We start from the raw sequence: 16,386 nt of genomic DNA, 5'->3' as shown, positions 1-16,386 counted from the left end.
TGAAGAAACAACGGGTTTTAATTTTCCAATGAATATATATACTCCCTCTAAAACAAAATGGAATCTGAGGTGTTCTATTTTTAGAACTGTGATTGCGCCATGTGTTTTTAAAGATGGCGTCCGCCAGAGCAAGCCCGAGTAACTCAGAGAAGACAGAAAACTCAACAGAAACCGTATCGAAAATGGCAACAGAAACAACAGATGGCTTCCAAAGTGTTAGATCAAAGAAGGGAAGGAAGAGGAAAATGGAAGATGACAAAATGGAGGCAGAAACTAGTTCCAAAAGACCTAATTTCCCCCCGTTAAGTGGGGAGAAACTTTTGGTAAGTAAACCGAGTTGTCCCGAGTCGAGTTGTCTCAACGGTCGACTTGTCCCGAGTCGAGTTGTCTCAGCGGTCGAGTTGTCTCAACGGTCGACTTGTCTGACATTGTAAGAAAAGATTCAAAAAGTGCTGAACACCATAGCACAGGTTTACTGTCTCAACGGTCGACCTGTCTGACATTCAGTAAACCTAGCTCTACTGAGTGGAGCGTTGAATTACGGGTACCCCTCCATACAAACGCTCCACCGATTTGCCATACTTTGGTAGCACCATACACGGTCGTCATGACGGTATGCATTTTGTGCATGCCCTCGCGAGGACAAGGCCCAAAAAACCTGATAAAGAAAATACAAATGAGGAAGACAGTAACCCTGGATAGATCCACACATTCATGACATTCCATATGACCCCTCAAATTGTTTCAAACAACCGGTAATTTTGAAATAAGAACAAAATAGTCTGAACTTACCGCTCACAATTAAATGTGTCTGCCGAGTTGCACAGTCTATTTCACTGACATGACTGATGCATAATTCATTGCGTCAATAGCTGTTTTATGTAGTCATATGTGCCCCGCGCCGTCTGACTGTGGGTTTTTGGTGCGGGCCACATATCAGTACATGAAACAGTCATTGATTAAGCGCGACTTGTTTTTCTTCAATAGTGACGTCACACACGCGCGCAATGAATTATGCATCAGTCATGTCAGTGAAATAGACTGTGCAACTCGGCAGACACATTTAATTGTGAGCGGTAAGTTCAGACTATTTTGTTCTTTTTTCAAAATTACCGGTTGTTTGAAACAATTTGAGGGGTCATATGGAATGTCATGAATGTGTGGATCTATCCAGGGTTACTGTCTTCCTCATTTGTATTTTCTTTATCAGTTTTTTTGGGCCTTGTCCTCGCGAGGGCATGCACAAAATGCATACCGTCATGACGACCGTGTATGGTGCTACCAAAGTATGGCAAATCGGTGGAGCGTTTGTATGGAGGGGTACCTATAATTCAACGCTCCACTCAGTAGAGCTAAGTAAACCTTAGCCCAGGTTGGACGAAGTCTTCATTGCAATACGACTAACGTCCAGGACAAGACTTTTCGACATGAAACCATCCCAACATTTTTACCAGAGTTTTGTTATGTTTTACCTCGTTATAGAAGCTTATTTCACGCCTACATACTCTATGTATCCTTATCTATTGACCACTGGGTTCAGGAATTCCATATGCGATGCTGACTGACGTTAATCAGGAAAATAAACTCAAAAGCAACGTTAAACTTGTACGTGTTTGTAGTCTCTTTTCATCAGTTTATTCCCAGAGTCGTACGTCATGCATAATGTACAATGTACAAAATGTACGTGCGTACGATCCGAAAGCGCGCACGCACGCTAGCGCCCTCATTTGTTTAGTTTTGGTTGGAACCGTGACGTCACTCCAGCTAACCGATGTCACGAAAACGCTCAACCAATGACCAAAGCCGAAACGTGTTTCTGGTAACTGGCGCGAAAACACGCTCGGTCATTGGATTAGCGACCGCGCCTTCAAGTAAGTGCGCGTGCGTATGAGGATGGTTACTAAGCAAATCGCGCGTGCGCACTGCATATTCATGCGGCATAGTCTGTCCCTCGGACCAGATGTGATATGAGCGTCGAGAATAATTGTCCGGTCTAGGGAACCAGACTACACGCTGCACAGACGTTCATGGTATGATATGTACGACTAGAATAGACTCGGCGGTGAGAAACTGATGAAAAGAGACTAAACACGTACAAGTTTAACGATGCTTTCGAGTTTATTTTCCTGATTGACGTCAGTCAGCATCGCATATGGAATTCCTGAACCCAGCGTACTAACAGATAAGGACACATAGAATACTACGACGTAAATTTAGCTTCTCCAACAAGGTAAAAATATGGAAATTATTGGTAAGAAATTCGTTCGGTTCGTTTTCGTTCGGTTGTGATCACATGTGTACTCAGGACTCCCTCCATAACGTAGGGAGGAAAGGGAGTCCACCAGGGCTAAGTAAACCTGTGCTAAGCTATGGTGTTCAGCACTTTTTGAATTTTTTCTTACAACCCTAAAAAATTTGGTATCACTGGAAAGAGGTTCACACGACAAAATCAATTACGTTTAAATCATTTTCATACGAGCTTGCGTTTTGGAGATATATATCCATTTAGGTCTAAATGGCAAACTTCAATGAAAGTAACCATTCTGTAATTTTTAGTGTCAAAGTATTATTATTTTAACATCTGGGCAATTCCACACCAAAGTGGACATGACACCAAAAAATTCAAATACATGTGACTTAAACAAATTTGGCATCAAATGAAAGCTAAAAGTCTTTATTTTCAAGATTTGAAGTCGGAATTTTATTTTTTATACATTTCGGTACCAAAAAATAGGATTATGTAATAATCCTGTTTTAATCCTAAAAATGTTATTAATAGTGATATGAAAGTATTCTACCAATAGACACACAAAAATATGTACTAATGCCATCAGTTTCTGTCATGAGAAAGTATTGGTCTTGAAAAACCGACTAAAACTTGTTTTTAACATTTTGCGTAATTTGTTTCGCTTCAGTGACTTCTAATATTTCAGCCTTCGAAAATGTCCTTCCGTTACCGAAAAAATACATATTTTTAATTTATTTTTAAAACTTGCAGTATGAATGCATTGAAAGTTATTGTGCAAAGCAAGTTTAGGTAGGCCTTCAATATGACATTATAACTGACACTGCTGTACTTCTCGTTTTTTAATTATTATTAATTAAATCACGTCCTTCCGTTACCAAATTGGTAACGGAAGGACGGTAACGGAAGGACAAATCGTATTTTTATCAAATATTACGACATTTGCGCTCATGTTTAAAAAATGAAAATCACTGCAAATACATGCATGTATAATGAGCATTGAAAGGATATTCATGTGACCCACCTTCACAAAGCGGGAAAAGCAGGGCAAGGTGTTTATTACAAAGGAAGGCACAGGCATGTACAACATGTACAATGTACATACATACATACATATGTGCCGATGTACCAGTACTTGTACATGTATGGAGTTGTTGCTGAAAATCAAATCATAAAGTTGCTGCCATCAGCATTCATGGACAATAGAGAAAGATACGAATTCTGTGAAGCCATTCCAGAAGCAAATTAAGTCAAAAATGAGATGGCAGAAAGTACCGGTACTTTGGGGCACTTTCATTCAATTTACATGTGTAAGACATGTGAGGTGCAATCTTTGACAAATTATGCCCAAGTTAACAATTTCAGTTTGGATGTTTATAAATTAATTGTTACTACTCTAAATCATTGTAATTTGATTTCAAACATTGATTTTAGAGTTCAATTAAAAGCAACACCTAACTGAAGCCATCAGTTCTACCGGTAGATGTTTTTACCTTAAATGTACATGTAGGCTAGTCGCCCCACCCTTTAGGTAAACCTTTGAACCTACCGGTATTATTATTAAAAGTTGTTGGTGAACATGTAACCAGTATACATGTACTCAAGAGTTCAAATACTGTGTATTTAAACTTTTAAGGATGGAGGTGATGGGTTTGAAGTCTATTTCTGTAGTAGTCCTGTGTTCGTGAATTATGTGTTTTGGGTTGTTTTCGTTTTTCTTTTGTTATCATTAATTAGCAGGCTTCTATCTTTATCTCAATAGTTTCTTGGGTATAATTATTTATGCCAGGTCTGCATATTGTTGATTTCACATTCAGTTACACATTTCAGCAATTTGTTTCACTTGTATAATTAGTGTTAATTCACATTTTGTTCATGCTATAATTGAGTAAACCTTTTGTCCTTCCGTTACCGTCCTTCCGTTACCAAATTATAATCTGCTTAAAACGTTGTAATTATATTACCGAAACACTTAAAGTCAAATGAAAGGCGGTATAGTATAGATAAAGCTTCAGGGATTCCATTTCCTACCTTTAAAATATAATTGCCCCATAAAATTCACAGAGTTTACGCAAAACGCGAGTAAGTTGGAAAACCCTTGTCCGTTTTACCGTCCTTCCGTTACCGACATCATTAATATTCATAATTCATAAACGGGAGGCATTCATGCCCCCCAAAAGTGTGGAAAATGAAAGTAGCATTATAGTAATACAATTGTGACATTTGTTTGCTGTAACTATTAACAGTGTCTGTGATACACACATTTGAAATTTTGTTTAATGAGTGAAAACGTCCTTCCGTTACCGTGGAATTGCCCATCTCTAAATTTTCCCACAACATTCCAAACTTATCTAGGTGTTTAATATCATAGGAATCCTTATAAAGAAAACAATAGTTTGATTTTTGAATCAGCTTTTTATATTTAGCGGTAACACACGGGTAAAAACTTTCGATTCACGCTACACACAAAGTGGCAACACAGAACATGCACGCGTACATATATGCGTAATCGCCATTGCCGCGTGTCAGACTAAAATAGGCATGCCGATACAAATTCCCGTGTTGGCTTTTCTCACCAGCGTTAAACTGCCTTTTTTATGTCATTCTTAACTAAAGATATCCATATTTTGCATTTATAATGTTTTGAGATGTTTTAACAAATTCCTATATTGCTAAAATCCATCATTTTCTTGATAACTTGAGAAGAAAATTCACCTGTTTTTTTGGTGCAAGTTCAACGGAATAAATCAATGGTGTAGCTCCCCCCATATGCACCAAATAAATTATCAACGGATAGTGGGTTTCATAATCTGCACAATCGTGTCTTTTAAAGGTCATAAGTCAAAGGAGAAAGGCCATATAAGGCACTTTTATGACGTCCTTCCAGTACGTCATTAAGCAAGATGGCCGCTCCCTGTGGCAGCTCACAACGTCTGAAGACTTCGGCGAAGTATGTCGAATTGGAAAGTAAATTTTACAATGTTTAACTCAGCATCTGGTACCATAGTAGCCATCATTTGAGAAATCAGAGTTTTTACTCACCAAGTTTGGATTTCCATGAAAGAGGAAACAAAATGGCTGAAGCCGCCATGCACCAATGGAGAGCGCCCTCTGTAGTTGTAGTCATGAGTCCTACTATGAAGTGTCAGTGCCAAACAGTGATAAAAATGAATCAACACAAATGAAATGTCTTCAATTTCTGTAAACGATTCCCAGGAAGGAAGTCAAGAATTGAGGAAAATCCCCGTCCCTGCTCATAGATACACACCTCTCAAAGATAACTGGATGAAGATCTACTCACCCATCGTAGAACACCTCAAACTTCAGATTAGATTCAACCTAAGAACAAGACATGTGGAAATCAAGGTAAGATGTGAAGCAAGTGTGACTGATGTAGTTAAAATGTCTTTGGGTGGTAGATTTGGTGGACGTTTTCCTCATGATCGCTTTCCACCTTGGATGACCCAAGTTCAATTTCTGCCAGGGTTGCAGTCCATTTCTGAATACATGGGTTTTTCCTCCACTGCTAACGATGAAATTTTCTCCCTTGTGTCCTCAATATTCCAAGCGAGGATTTGAGCAAATACTTGAAAAGCAGGGTTTCACATTTGATAATTGGATTTCCAAATTTGCCTGAAGTTGAAAACAAGTTGGCGAGGTTGTATGTGTTCTACATCAATTGAAAAACCACAGTAGGATGTGTTTTTCAATTGATGTAGGACTCCCTAGAATAAATCATTAACCCTCCCTCTCTGACTGGAAATTTCAACAAGGCCAGGCCAGCAGTAAAAATCAATCAAGTGACTGTTTTTAACATTTGAGACTCCCTGCCTTCATAAAGCAGGATTGACTGGCTGTGATTGTTATGAAACCTGATAGGCCTATAGCTATGCTTTGCCCATAGGAGATTGATATGCCAGCTGTGCCTACCAGTTGCAAATTGCCTGCTTTTGTCTGTTGACTGAACTTGACTCTCGCGATGCCTACAAGAAATACAATCTGACTGTTGGCGACTAGCCTGTGTACAAGGCATGGCAGGGAGCAGGATTGAAGTTTTGACTTTTTGTGACTGACCAAACAAAAGGAGGGTTTTAATAAAACAAATCATTAGATTGATTCTCATGCATTGGGATAAAATAGTGAGACATCAATTCTTCATTTCTCTCGTTCCCAGAGTTCTAAGGAAACATCAGACGTGGGAGCACTACAGAAGGGCCAGGATTTTGTCAAGGCATTCATTCTAGGTTTTGAAGTAGAGGTATGTTCCCTTTAACCCCCACAAGAAGAGTAAATAGCCCAAGTCTAGATTTGGATTTTGTTCTCCTGATGCAGTAGGTCCCTGACAAGCATGTGTGAGGTATGCTGTGAGTTTCTCTCAGGTCCGAGTGCCAAAGTTCTCAAGGCTTGATTTGATTCATATTGTTGATAGCGCCCCAGGGCCACTTGACTGCGCTTGCCAGGGATTGGGACCAGCTGGTGTAGGGGAGCAAAATCCAATTCCACCCTCGGACCAAGTAAATAAAAAGGAAGTACAGTCTATCACGAGCCAATATAGCCCATCAGGCCGGCGTTCATTTCCGGTTTCTTTGGCATGAATTGACTGAGAAAGCTCCATTCCCCTGGATGGGATGCCAGTCCATCGCAGGTTACTCCCCAGCTAATACCGGTACCCATTTATACTCCTGGGTGGAAAGAGGCAAGTGGGGGTGAAGTGGCTTGCCCACGGACACAACATATGTCCAGCAGCTGGATTCGAACCCCTGACCCTCTGATCATGGGTCAAGAACCATAGCCACTAGGCCACACTCCTTGTTACATCCTGTCTTGAGATCAGTCCTTCCAAGCAGATTCTGTATTTATAACCATTCTGAACCTCTGAATGCATTTTAATGAAAATGGGGAAAAGAGATAAAAGTCATTACAAAAATGAGAAGAGAAAAGATTTTTTCTTCCAAATAAAATTTTATATGAAACTAGACTTATGTTTGTGGACAAACACTGGGCTGTTTCGGACACCTTTTTTGTGTGAGATGTGACATGTATAGTTTGAAGTGAAAGTTCCATCCTGGAAGGATGTGTTCATGTAGTTCTGTAGATAATTATTGAGAAATGGTGGGATATTGTCATTGGGCTTGGAATTATGTATCTCCAGTGTGATGTCATGTGACACGTGTGATGACGTCATTATGACATCATTTCAATGTTCATCTATAACACATCCCGGTCTAGGTACATACCAAGTTTCAAACCAATCGGACCTGTAGTTCTAGAGATATAGGCCTTGAAAATATGCACATTTAATGTGACATCACTTTACACATGATGACGTCATGATGACGTCATGATGACGTTACTTAAATTTTCATCTGTAACACTTCCCGGTCTAGGCACATACAAAGTTTCAACCCAATTGGACCTATAGTTCTGGACATATAGATTTACAAGATATGCACTTTTAATGTGACATCACGTGACACGTGATGATGTTATGAAGACGTCAATGTTCCGCACACATCTGCAGGTGCTGGTCTATTTGTATGCCAAGTACAAAGGCAATCGGATTGATTTCAGTGCCCAAAATGCCGGGCAAGATGAAAACATTTACAAATGCTATGGACAAAAGTCTGAAAAAGAATTTTAGAAAAAAAAGAAAAAAAACTCACGAAAAAAGAAGCTGTTTCGGCATGTTTTGCCAAAACAGCCAATTAAAATTAATATGAGATAACCACAATTAGTAATTACTTCATAAAACCAAAGCCCCTTGTGCTAACCTTTTATTGGGAAGGTGGTTTAGCTTGATCTGAATGCCTGTTTGTTTGTTCTCTCTTAGGATGCCTTGGCGTTGCTTCGGTTAGACGAGTTGTTCTTAGAAACCTTTGAGGTAGCAGACGGTGAGTTTTCATTTATGATTCCTCATAACATTATTGCCTGATGAACATTATATAGGAAATATTATGCCAATCTTTTAATAGGGTTTAGTTTCATTCATGATCTTTCTGTGTCCCATTTTATGTCTCAACTACCCTCTGAACAGACACAAGAACATCTAAACGATGTCCATCTTCAGTCATTTATAAAACCATGTGAATATTTATTATCTGATATTAATTTTTTTAAATTTGTAAAACAGAACAACAGTTGTGCTGCCATGAGCACAAAATGCAAAAATATTGGCAAGATTTCTGATGCATCAAAAATGTGTTTTCATCTTATTTCTTCGTCATCCTTATAAAGTTTTCTTCTATTTTTCTCTTTTTAAGCAATTTTCCTTTTCTCCAACTCTTTTCCTGGCAATTGTTTTATCTTATTATTCTTTGCGAATACTCAGTGAAACCGTTGAAGGGAGACCATTTATCGCGAGCCATCGGCAGAATAGCGGGCAAGGGAGGCAAGACAAAGTTCACCATAGAGAACGTGACTAAGACGCGGATTGTGCTGGCTGCAAGTAAGATACACATCCTAGGATCCTTCCAGAACATTAAGATTGCCAGGACGGCGATATGCAACCTCATCTTAGGTAAGAATAGGCAGCATGCATCTCAGCAGTTTGAAATGGAGAAACAACCCGATGTGGGTGGTTGTTTCCTCTTCGATTTTCAAGTTTTGCAAATTTGTGATTGTTAATATGTTTAAAATAAAACTGCAAAATTTTCATGAAAACGATTTACAGAGGTGTACCAGTTCAGCATTTGCATAACGTTTACAGGCGATTGACGTTTCCTGCCCGTCAATCAGTGTGCATTGACATCACAATTTTCAGTCAGGTGACCTGAGTAGCTCGGTCACATGCACTGCAAGAAATTTATACGAACCAAAGGTGACTGAATCACAAATGTTCCATTTCTGTTTTCGCTTTTGTGACATGACTTATTAGTGGGCATAATTTGGCAAGGGAAAACCTTTCCACAATTGTAATCCAGTCAATCGAAAGTCGAGTAACGAGTAACAGGAGATGGATAAAAAAAGAAAGAATGCCTGTCTCACATTTCATTTTAATAGTTTGTGTCTCAAGGCTGGTTTGTGACTAACTTCTAATGAATAATGCTCATCTTGTGATGACTAGTGATCAATTTACATCTTATGACTAGACGACCAGTGATGACTTTTTGCCAGTGTTGAATCTTACTTTATACATGTTTTTTTATATACATGTATCACTAACTGGGATTCTTTTTCCTTGTTCTTTCATTGCATCACTATTTACAGGAAGCCCTCCATCTAAGGTCTATGGTAACATGCGAGCGGTGGCCAGTCGCAGTGCAGAGAGGTTTTAAAAAGCTGATGAAATAGACTAAATGTGAACTTACTGCCTTAACCCGAACACTCTCAAATCCTTTACAATCCACCATGTTTTTGAAGGATTTTAGTGGATTGAGGAAGGTAGGGCCCAGTGATTATTATTTTACATAAGGCCCGATTCCCTTGAAAATACAAGGAATTTGCCATTTGGATTTTGCAGAGTGGTTAATTTTGGAGGATTATGGAAGTTGCAAGTGTTGGACAGAACCTGTTTTTGGAGAAATAATTAAACAGACCATTTTCCAATTTTCAAAACAGTGCTTTCCTGTTCAGAGGAGCACAGCCCGGAAACCCCGTACATGTATATGGGCAGTGATGCAATGAAGTTTAATAATTAATTGCAAAGCTTAAAGAATACATGTACATGATCTTTTAACTTATCTTGTAAAGGAAGAAATTATGTTATTGTTGCATCATGTATGGATATATGAAAGAGTGGAATAAAACTCAATGAACACCTGATTTACAATTCCCTCCATAGTTTATTCTCTTTAATTAATATTTACCGCTCAATATAAAATAGTAATTACCGTACATATATATTTATTATCCAGTGCTCCGTGTTTCAATAAAGTCCACTAGAAAAACGTGTCACACAATCATACCATACTCAAAAATACAAGAAGCAGGGATTTGGAATTATACAGCACATTTCAGTACACTAATATATATGTGGTTTTTTTTACATGAGCTGCGAAAGTCTAAATTACCAAGTTTCTGAATGAAATGAAATGAAATGAAGATATTACATTACCATTTATAAACAAAGCGTGATTTGGCATTTTGACAAAGGAACAGGTATGTACAAAACACTGGGTGAGATACCATTTATGAACTGGGTTTGGCTCATTGGTGCTGGTTTGCAGAGTTTGTATGAATTAAGAAAACTCCAGCAGGGAATTAAAAACCCTCCCTCTCTGGCTGACAGATTCAGCTACACATCACAGCAGTCAGAATCAATCAAGTGACTGTTTTGAACGGTTGAGAATTTCATCGTTAGTTTGATACAGCCACGCTTTGACTGGAGGTGATTGATATGCCAGCTGTACCTACCAGTTACCTCTTTTGTCTGTTGATGGAATTTGACTAGTCGGTCATAGTGTTAACACAAATGCGATCCGACTTTTTTTTGTACTTGTTATGTATACAAATGCATGGCAAGGGATGGGGAAGAAATTTTTGACTGTCTGTGATTGATCAAACAATGGGAGGGTTTAAATAATTAAGCTGTAATCTCCATAATGCCTTTCCCTGATTTATAGCTGTTTGACAAGTCTATGTTGATTACAAATTTTAAATTGGCAAGATGTATTACAAGCTAGAAGCAAATATTGTAAATGTTTTGGTAGCGCTTACAGTGTGATACATGTATTTGCTATAGTTGGCTGCTGCCTCTTCATGAATCGTCTTAGTGCTACGCATAAGCTGATATCTCGCTCAACAATATAATTACCAAAATCTGCTTAATCTAAATAAACAATGGAATAAAATAAACTGTAAATCATGAAATCAAAACAAAATCTCAAATACACCACTAATTCACCTGCATCTTTATATACAAAATTACAAGAAAAGTATTGATTAGAAAAAGTGCACCACACCTTATGAAAGATTCCAGATGAGAAAAAAAATCACACTTGACACTACTACAAAACCTTTGGAAGTTCAAAGGAAATTCACAATTCCTGCCAACTACAAAATGCTCAAAATTGTTGGTAAATATGAAAATATTCAAAGGCAGTTATAAAAAGTGCGAAAAGACTTTTGGCCGGGGGGGGGGGGGGGGGGGGGAGAACACACATATTGAGTCAAGCAACAGTTTTTTACTCCAGTGGTAAAAATTCTAATTTCTGGAATTAAAAAGGAAAAAAAAGTGTTGTAGTCCATTTGAGCAAAAAGATCAGAATGTAGCCAGATTCTGAAAAGAAAATACAAACTTATATCTGGTGTGTTTGTATTTGTGGAAGTTATCCAATTTCCTGGGTGCAACAAGTGATGTATTTTTATGGATACATTTTTGCATTAAGTATGACACGGATATTTTTCTACCAGCCAATAACTTCATTCAGTCTATCTGCTTGTAATTTTATCCATGTTCTGTTTGGTGTAAATTATTTGTTTTTATTAATTTTTATAGTTTTTCATTGATTTGCAAGTTTGTTTGGGGATAGGATGTCACTATCTGTCCTCGTTTTCCTCAGTCCATCTCACAGGATGGGTGAGCCATAATTATCAACAAAACTAAAGATGAGTCACTCCAACTCCACCCAGAGAAGTCAGAATAACAACGTCTCTGCGTACCAAGGAAATTCGATCGCCCTTAAGAACTGGTACACTACCGATGCACTTACCTAGAAGTCATCACCATACTTCAGACAAAAATGTTTCTTTTTGAGGTTACATAACCAGTGAATCAACATGACCAGTATTCTCTCATTTATTTCACACTGAATAATCAATTTCAGAATAAGTTTTCTTAAAAGAGTTTTATCTTACTGCTTGGGGATATGACCCCACATTCACATTTGCCTATCCCTTTCACAACTACATGTCATTAGCGGTTTTCCATGAACAGTTGGACTAAGTAAATTATTTTCTGCTCAAGGAGCTATGATTATGTAATTTGGACCATAAAGAAAAACTCAGCCAACAGTATTCAAACATGGCAAAATCAGCTTAAAAATAGTGATGGAACTATGAAAATCTACACAAATACACCAACATATCCTGGTAAAAGCTAGACATGTGCTGCAAATCAAGAAGCTTCAATAAGTTTGTCAGAGGGGTCAAACTTATGCAGCTGCAAAATGGTTGGCTGGTATCAGAGCATGTACTGAGGTCAGTTCTTTAAACCAGGTCATCTCTCTGTGTGTGCAAAGGCCAAGAAGCAGTAGAGATGGCAATTCATCTCTTGAGGTTTTTTTTTGGGGGGGGGGGGAGGCTGGGGTTGGGGGTGCACTAGTCTATGGAATATCCCCTTGCACAGCAAGGGTCTATGATATGCGAGCAGATTTGGCGACAAATGCAAAACGAGACTAGACCATCGAGATGCTAACCATTCAGCAGGCACCTTCTATCAGGTATTCGGTAACCTGTTGTACATGTATTACAAAAACATGGCAGCCAAATTGACCAATCAACAGCTTCTGATCAAAAAGATGTCACAATTTCTAAAGTCGACTCCCATTGGCTGGTGCCTGGGGTCGCATAAAAGTTTCATTGCTGACATAATCAGAGATTCGTTACAGAGAGGGCTCCTAAGACAATTGGCGATACTCAGACTAGGGCTGCACTTGTTGAGGAGTGACCAATACTTCCTGAGAACTTTCCAAAGTTGGCAAAAAGTGTCTAACAAATTCTGAAGTTAAAAAAACTCTGTCGGTGTACACAAATGCAAACTTTCTGAGTGACTGTGGAAGAATTGTCTACAAAAGACTTGAGTTTCATTGTCCTCACAAAACTTCGAATTTTGACTAACTGCAAGTAGAACCTTTTCTCAAATGATTATACATGCTTCAAACTGCCAGTCTCTGTAGAATAAGACTATGTATGCAAGAGGTCACTGGTACAATATCACAATTAATACCTCGTAAAAATGACAAAACATGGATTATAACATTAACAGAATAATGCTGCTTATTGCAAGCATTGCTTCCAAGTTTTGCATACTTTGGAATGAAGCTTGAGACCAAGTTATTAAAAAGCATTAAGCAACATACCTGATGGAGTTTAGCATGCATTCAATTTCTGGAAGACTTTTGTTCCTGATGGTATTTTAAGGCCAAGGAAAAATTCAGCGCAAGTCATTCCTTCAAGTTACAAAATTGCTAATTTGTTGTGTCCTTACAAAGGAAGTTTTCGAAGGGCACACTAAATGAAAAGTATGTCATGGTATGCTATATAAACTGTAAAATATTTGTCTGACTGTAGGAAATTCTAGGGTAAATCTTTAAAAGAAAAATACAGAGATAATAAAGGAGGAATTTGGGAATCGAATTTGCTAACGCAACAATAAACCCCTCGGGTTTCCTCTAAACACACAAAGTGAGAATCCCACAGAATCTCACAGAATCCAACAGAATCCTACAGTTAGGAATTTTAAGATCATACTCTGATCAACCAAATCTGACAGAATTAACCCATCCTTGTATCGTGGAGTAGTAAACACAAACAAAAATGAGATCATACCCAAGAAAAATAAGGCCAAACTGTCAAGGAAAATATAGAGTGTACATTAAAATAACCGCAAACCTCACAGATAACAGCAATATGAATCATCTAACGAGCCACATCAAAACTGTTTGCTGATTTCTGCTTACAAAAAGGAGGGGTTTCAGGTTAACAGTGATCTGGATCAAATCTCATCCAGTTTTGAAAATGTCCATTTTAGTAAATGTCAATTTTAGCAAACAAGGGGAAAAGTATCAAATGGTGCGATCACAGAAATCTCAACCAAAATTTTAATTTTGTAAACTTTTATTTTAGAGGTAGATCTTTTGCAGCGTCACTACGAGCACTTGTGATTTTACACAGACAAACGAGACTGCACTTTTGTATTTACAGTGTAAATAGATCGGAGTTGTAACTTAAGATTACGGATACAAAACTTTAGACAGTGTTTACTTTCTTTTGCCATTTCATTTTAATTTCATGCCAACACGCTCTACCACAAGGCAAATCAGTGTTGCATATCCAGATACGGTATGGAAATTAAGGGGGGTTGTTTAGGTACAATAAAACTGTGACAAAAAGCAAGATTTATACAAGTCCAGAGTGGTATACAGAATGTGCAGAATAATCAAAAAGTTAAGCTTGGCTTAGAAATGTCAAAGTCCAGTTAGCTCAAGGGTGCTACACCACAATTGACAATGTTGGCTGTCTGTTGTCACAAGAGGGCGGCACACAGGCACACTGTCCAAGAAGTTCTAGTGCAGGGTCGTCAAAGTGCAGCGACATCACCATACACGGAGTTCCACTGTGCGTAGGTGGCCAGAAGATGAGGCTGAACGCTGCAGCGAATGTGTTTGATGGATTCTTGGAAGTCGGATAACTTGATGTCTCGTACCTGGACAACAAAAAGTACGCAGGTAGTTATACACCTGTAACATCTGAGTTAACTTAATTTTTTTCTTCAGGTTTTTCCCTCAAAATGACTTTCAAACTTTTTCTTCTGAGCTTACAGTTGTATCAATTGGGTAGTCAATTGAAAATGTTGATTTTACAAAGATGAGAAAACAAAGGTAATTTTGTGACTTAAATTCACATTGCCAGCAAGAAACATTTCCATGGTAACTCACACCAAAACATTACAAAGATCCAAAGCGCGTGCTTACTAAAGACCGATGCCAAGGACAAAAAAAATGTAAGCTTTTCATACTTATTATGGTTTACTATAATTAGTATGATACATATTTATATGGAAGTTAACATTTTCCACTTTTTGTCTAATTTGGTTTTTAAGCTGTCATCTGCAATTTATATGTGTGGTATTAGTTTTCATTTGTCAATATTGCGAGAACATGTGATTTTAGCAAATAAGCACAGTTTTTATACCTCTGTAGCGGCTGCTGATTTGACAAGAGTTGGGCCAAGTTCTGCAAAATCAGAAAAACAAATCTGATGAAGAAGTTGTTGCTATAAAAAGGTTTAGCAAGTTTAAATCATTGAAGTCAGCCTGCATTTAAAATGTGGCTGCCCATTGCTTAGAACATATAAAAAGTGAACACGGATCAATAGGAATGAATGAACAATAAGGTATTTCAGGCACAAAAGAGATCTTGCAATATAAGTGTTGACAACCATGGATTGCTTCTCCTTTCCTCCGGAAAAACTGCCCGGTCTAAATGGGAGCACATGTTGTTCCCGTATGGAATCATTTGATGATGTGCATACTTGTTTTAATACATAGGGACCTTTCATTCAACCTGAAAACACTGCTTGTTGGATGCAACACTGTTGCCATATCTGGGCAGTAGCGGCTGCTTGTCATCTGTCCCTGCTTGACAGAATTCAGCGGCATCTTGTTACTCTTGTGGGTCATGACTTAGCTGCCTTTCTGGGACCTCTCTCACATCGTCGCTCTGTTGTCTCACTGTGCTTGTCTTACATATATTATCATGGAGAGTGATTCCAACGGTCTTTCTCTGATTGTAATCATCCCTCTCGGTGCACTACATGCTTCTTTATCCACTCACATCCATATATTCCAAACAATTCATCAGTCGAGTCAATCACAAGTCTTGTCACAAGTCCTGTCACAAGTATCAGTTGAATTATAAAAACAAAGGAATGCTTTTGGCGCAGTTCATCTGAACAGCTTGACTTGAGACTGATGACTTGAGACTGATGACTTGAGACTGATGACTTGAGACTGATGACTTGAGACTGACTTGCGATGGACTCAACTACAGTATTGATTCTACATGGACTGTTTTCTAACGAACCTTCATCTTGAGATGATTTGAGAATGTCCCTAAGTGCACACATACGTTTACACTAAGAGCAGGTTTGGTCAACGATTCTTGCCAAACTAGTGATTGGTATGTGATGAGTGAGCTCAGATCTAATAAGGCAATTCAGTATCCCAACTCCGCCTGCATCAGATATAGCGGGTCATATATGTAGGTCATTTGAGATGGCCAAAACAGCAATGTCAAAGACAACAGAGATACACCTGAGGAGTTCGTATCCAAAATGCGATATATCCATTTGAAAAAAGTATAACAGCTGTTGAAACTGACTTTAGGCAACCACAAGAGGGCGGGATTCTAAAAAGGTAACAAATGGTGTTCATCCCTTTTTGGAAACACACTTTTTACTTGTTCTTTGTCGTACTTGAAGCA

At 38.4% G+C, this 16,386-nt stretch overlaps 2 protein-coding genes across 4 annotated transcripts in view; one reads left to right on the top strand and one right to left on the bottom strand.

Annotated features, from left to right (window-relative positions):
- Window positions 1-85: 85 nt before the first annotated feature.
- Window positions 86-10,006, top strand: LOC119741920 (RNA-binding protein pno1-like). Its single transcript, XM_038217872.1, has 6 exons — window positions 86-323; window positions 5,462-5,611; window positions 6,420-6,503; window positions 8,076-8,136; window positions 8,574-8,762; window positions 9,452-10,006. Exons 1-6 carry the CDS (start codon window positions 114-116, stop codon window positions 9,517-9,519), a joined length of 762 nt encoding a protein of 253 aa, XP_038073800.1. The 5' UTR covers window positions 86-113; the 3' UTR covers window positions 9,520-10,006.
- A 267-nt stretch (window positions 10,007-10,273) lies between these two features.
- LOC119741918 (spastin-like) overlaps window positions 10,274-16,386 on the bottom strand; it is a 48,473-nt gene continuing 42,360 nt past the window's right edge. For all 3 annotated transcript variants that reach the window (XM_038217868.1, XM_038217869.1, XM_038217870.1), the window contains 2 exons: window positions 15,098-15,138; window positions 10,274-14,609 (listed from right to left, as the gene is read on the bottom strand). In XM_038217868.1, coding sequence (XP_038073796.1) covers window positions 14,484-14,609; window positions 15,098-15,138 — 167 coding nt within the window. In that variant the 3' untranslated portion in view covers window positions 10,274-14,483. The remainder of the gene's footprint in view (window positions 14,610-15,097; window positions 15,139-16,386) is intronic.

This window comes from Patiria miniata, unplaced genomic scaffold, assembly GCF_015706575.1.
Source record: "Patiria miniata isolate m_02_andy unplaced genomic scaffold, ASM1570657v1 HiC_scaffold_5, whole genome shotgun sequence".
Classification (NCBI taxonomy): Eukaryota; Metazoa; Echinodermata; class Asteroidea; order Valvatida; family Asterinidae; genus Patiria; species Patiria miniata.
This window is presented reverse-complemented; position numbering and strand designations above follow the sequence as displayed.

Bases quoted from the DNA above. Each gene is read 5' to 3' on its own strand.
- LOC119741920 (XM_038217872.1), top strand. From the start codon at position 114: ATGGCGTCCGCCAGAGCAAGCCCGAGTAACTCAGAGAAGACAGAAAAC. The intron at 5,612-6,419 runs GTAAGATGTGAA...TCTCGTTCCCAG, and splicing joins CAAGACATGTGGAAATCAAG to AGTTCTAAGGAAACATCAGA. The intron at 6,504-8,075 runs GTATGTTCCCTT...GTTCTCTCTTAG, and splicing joins TTCTAGGTTTTGAAGTAGAG to GATGCCTTGGCGTTGCTTCG.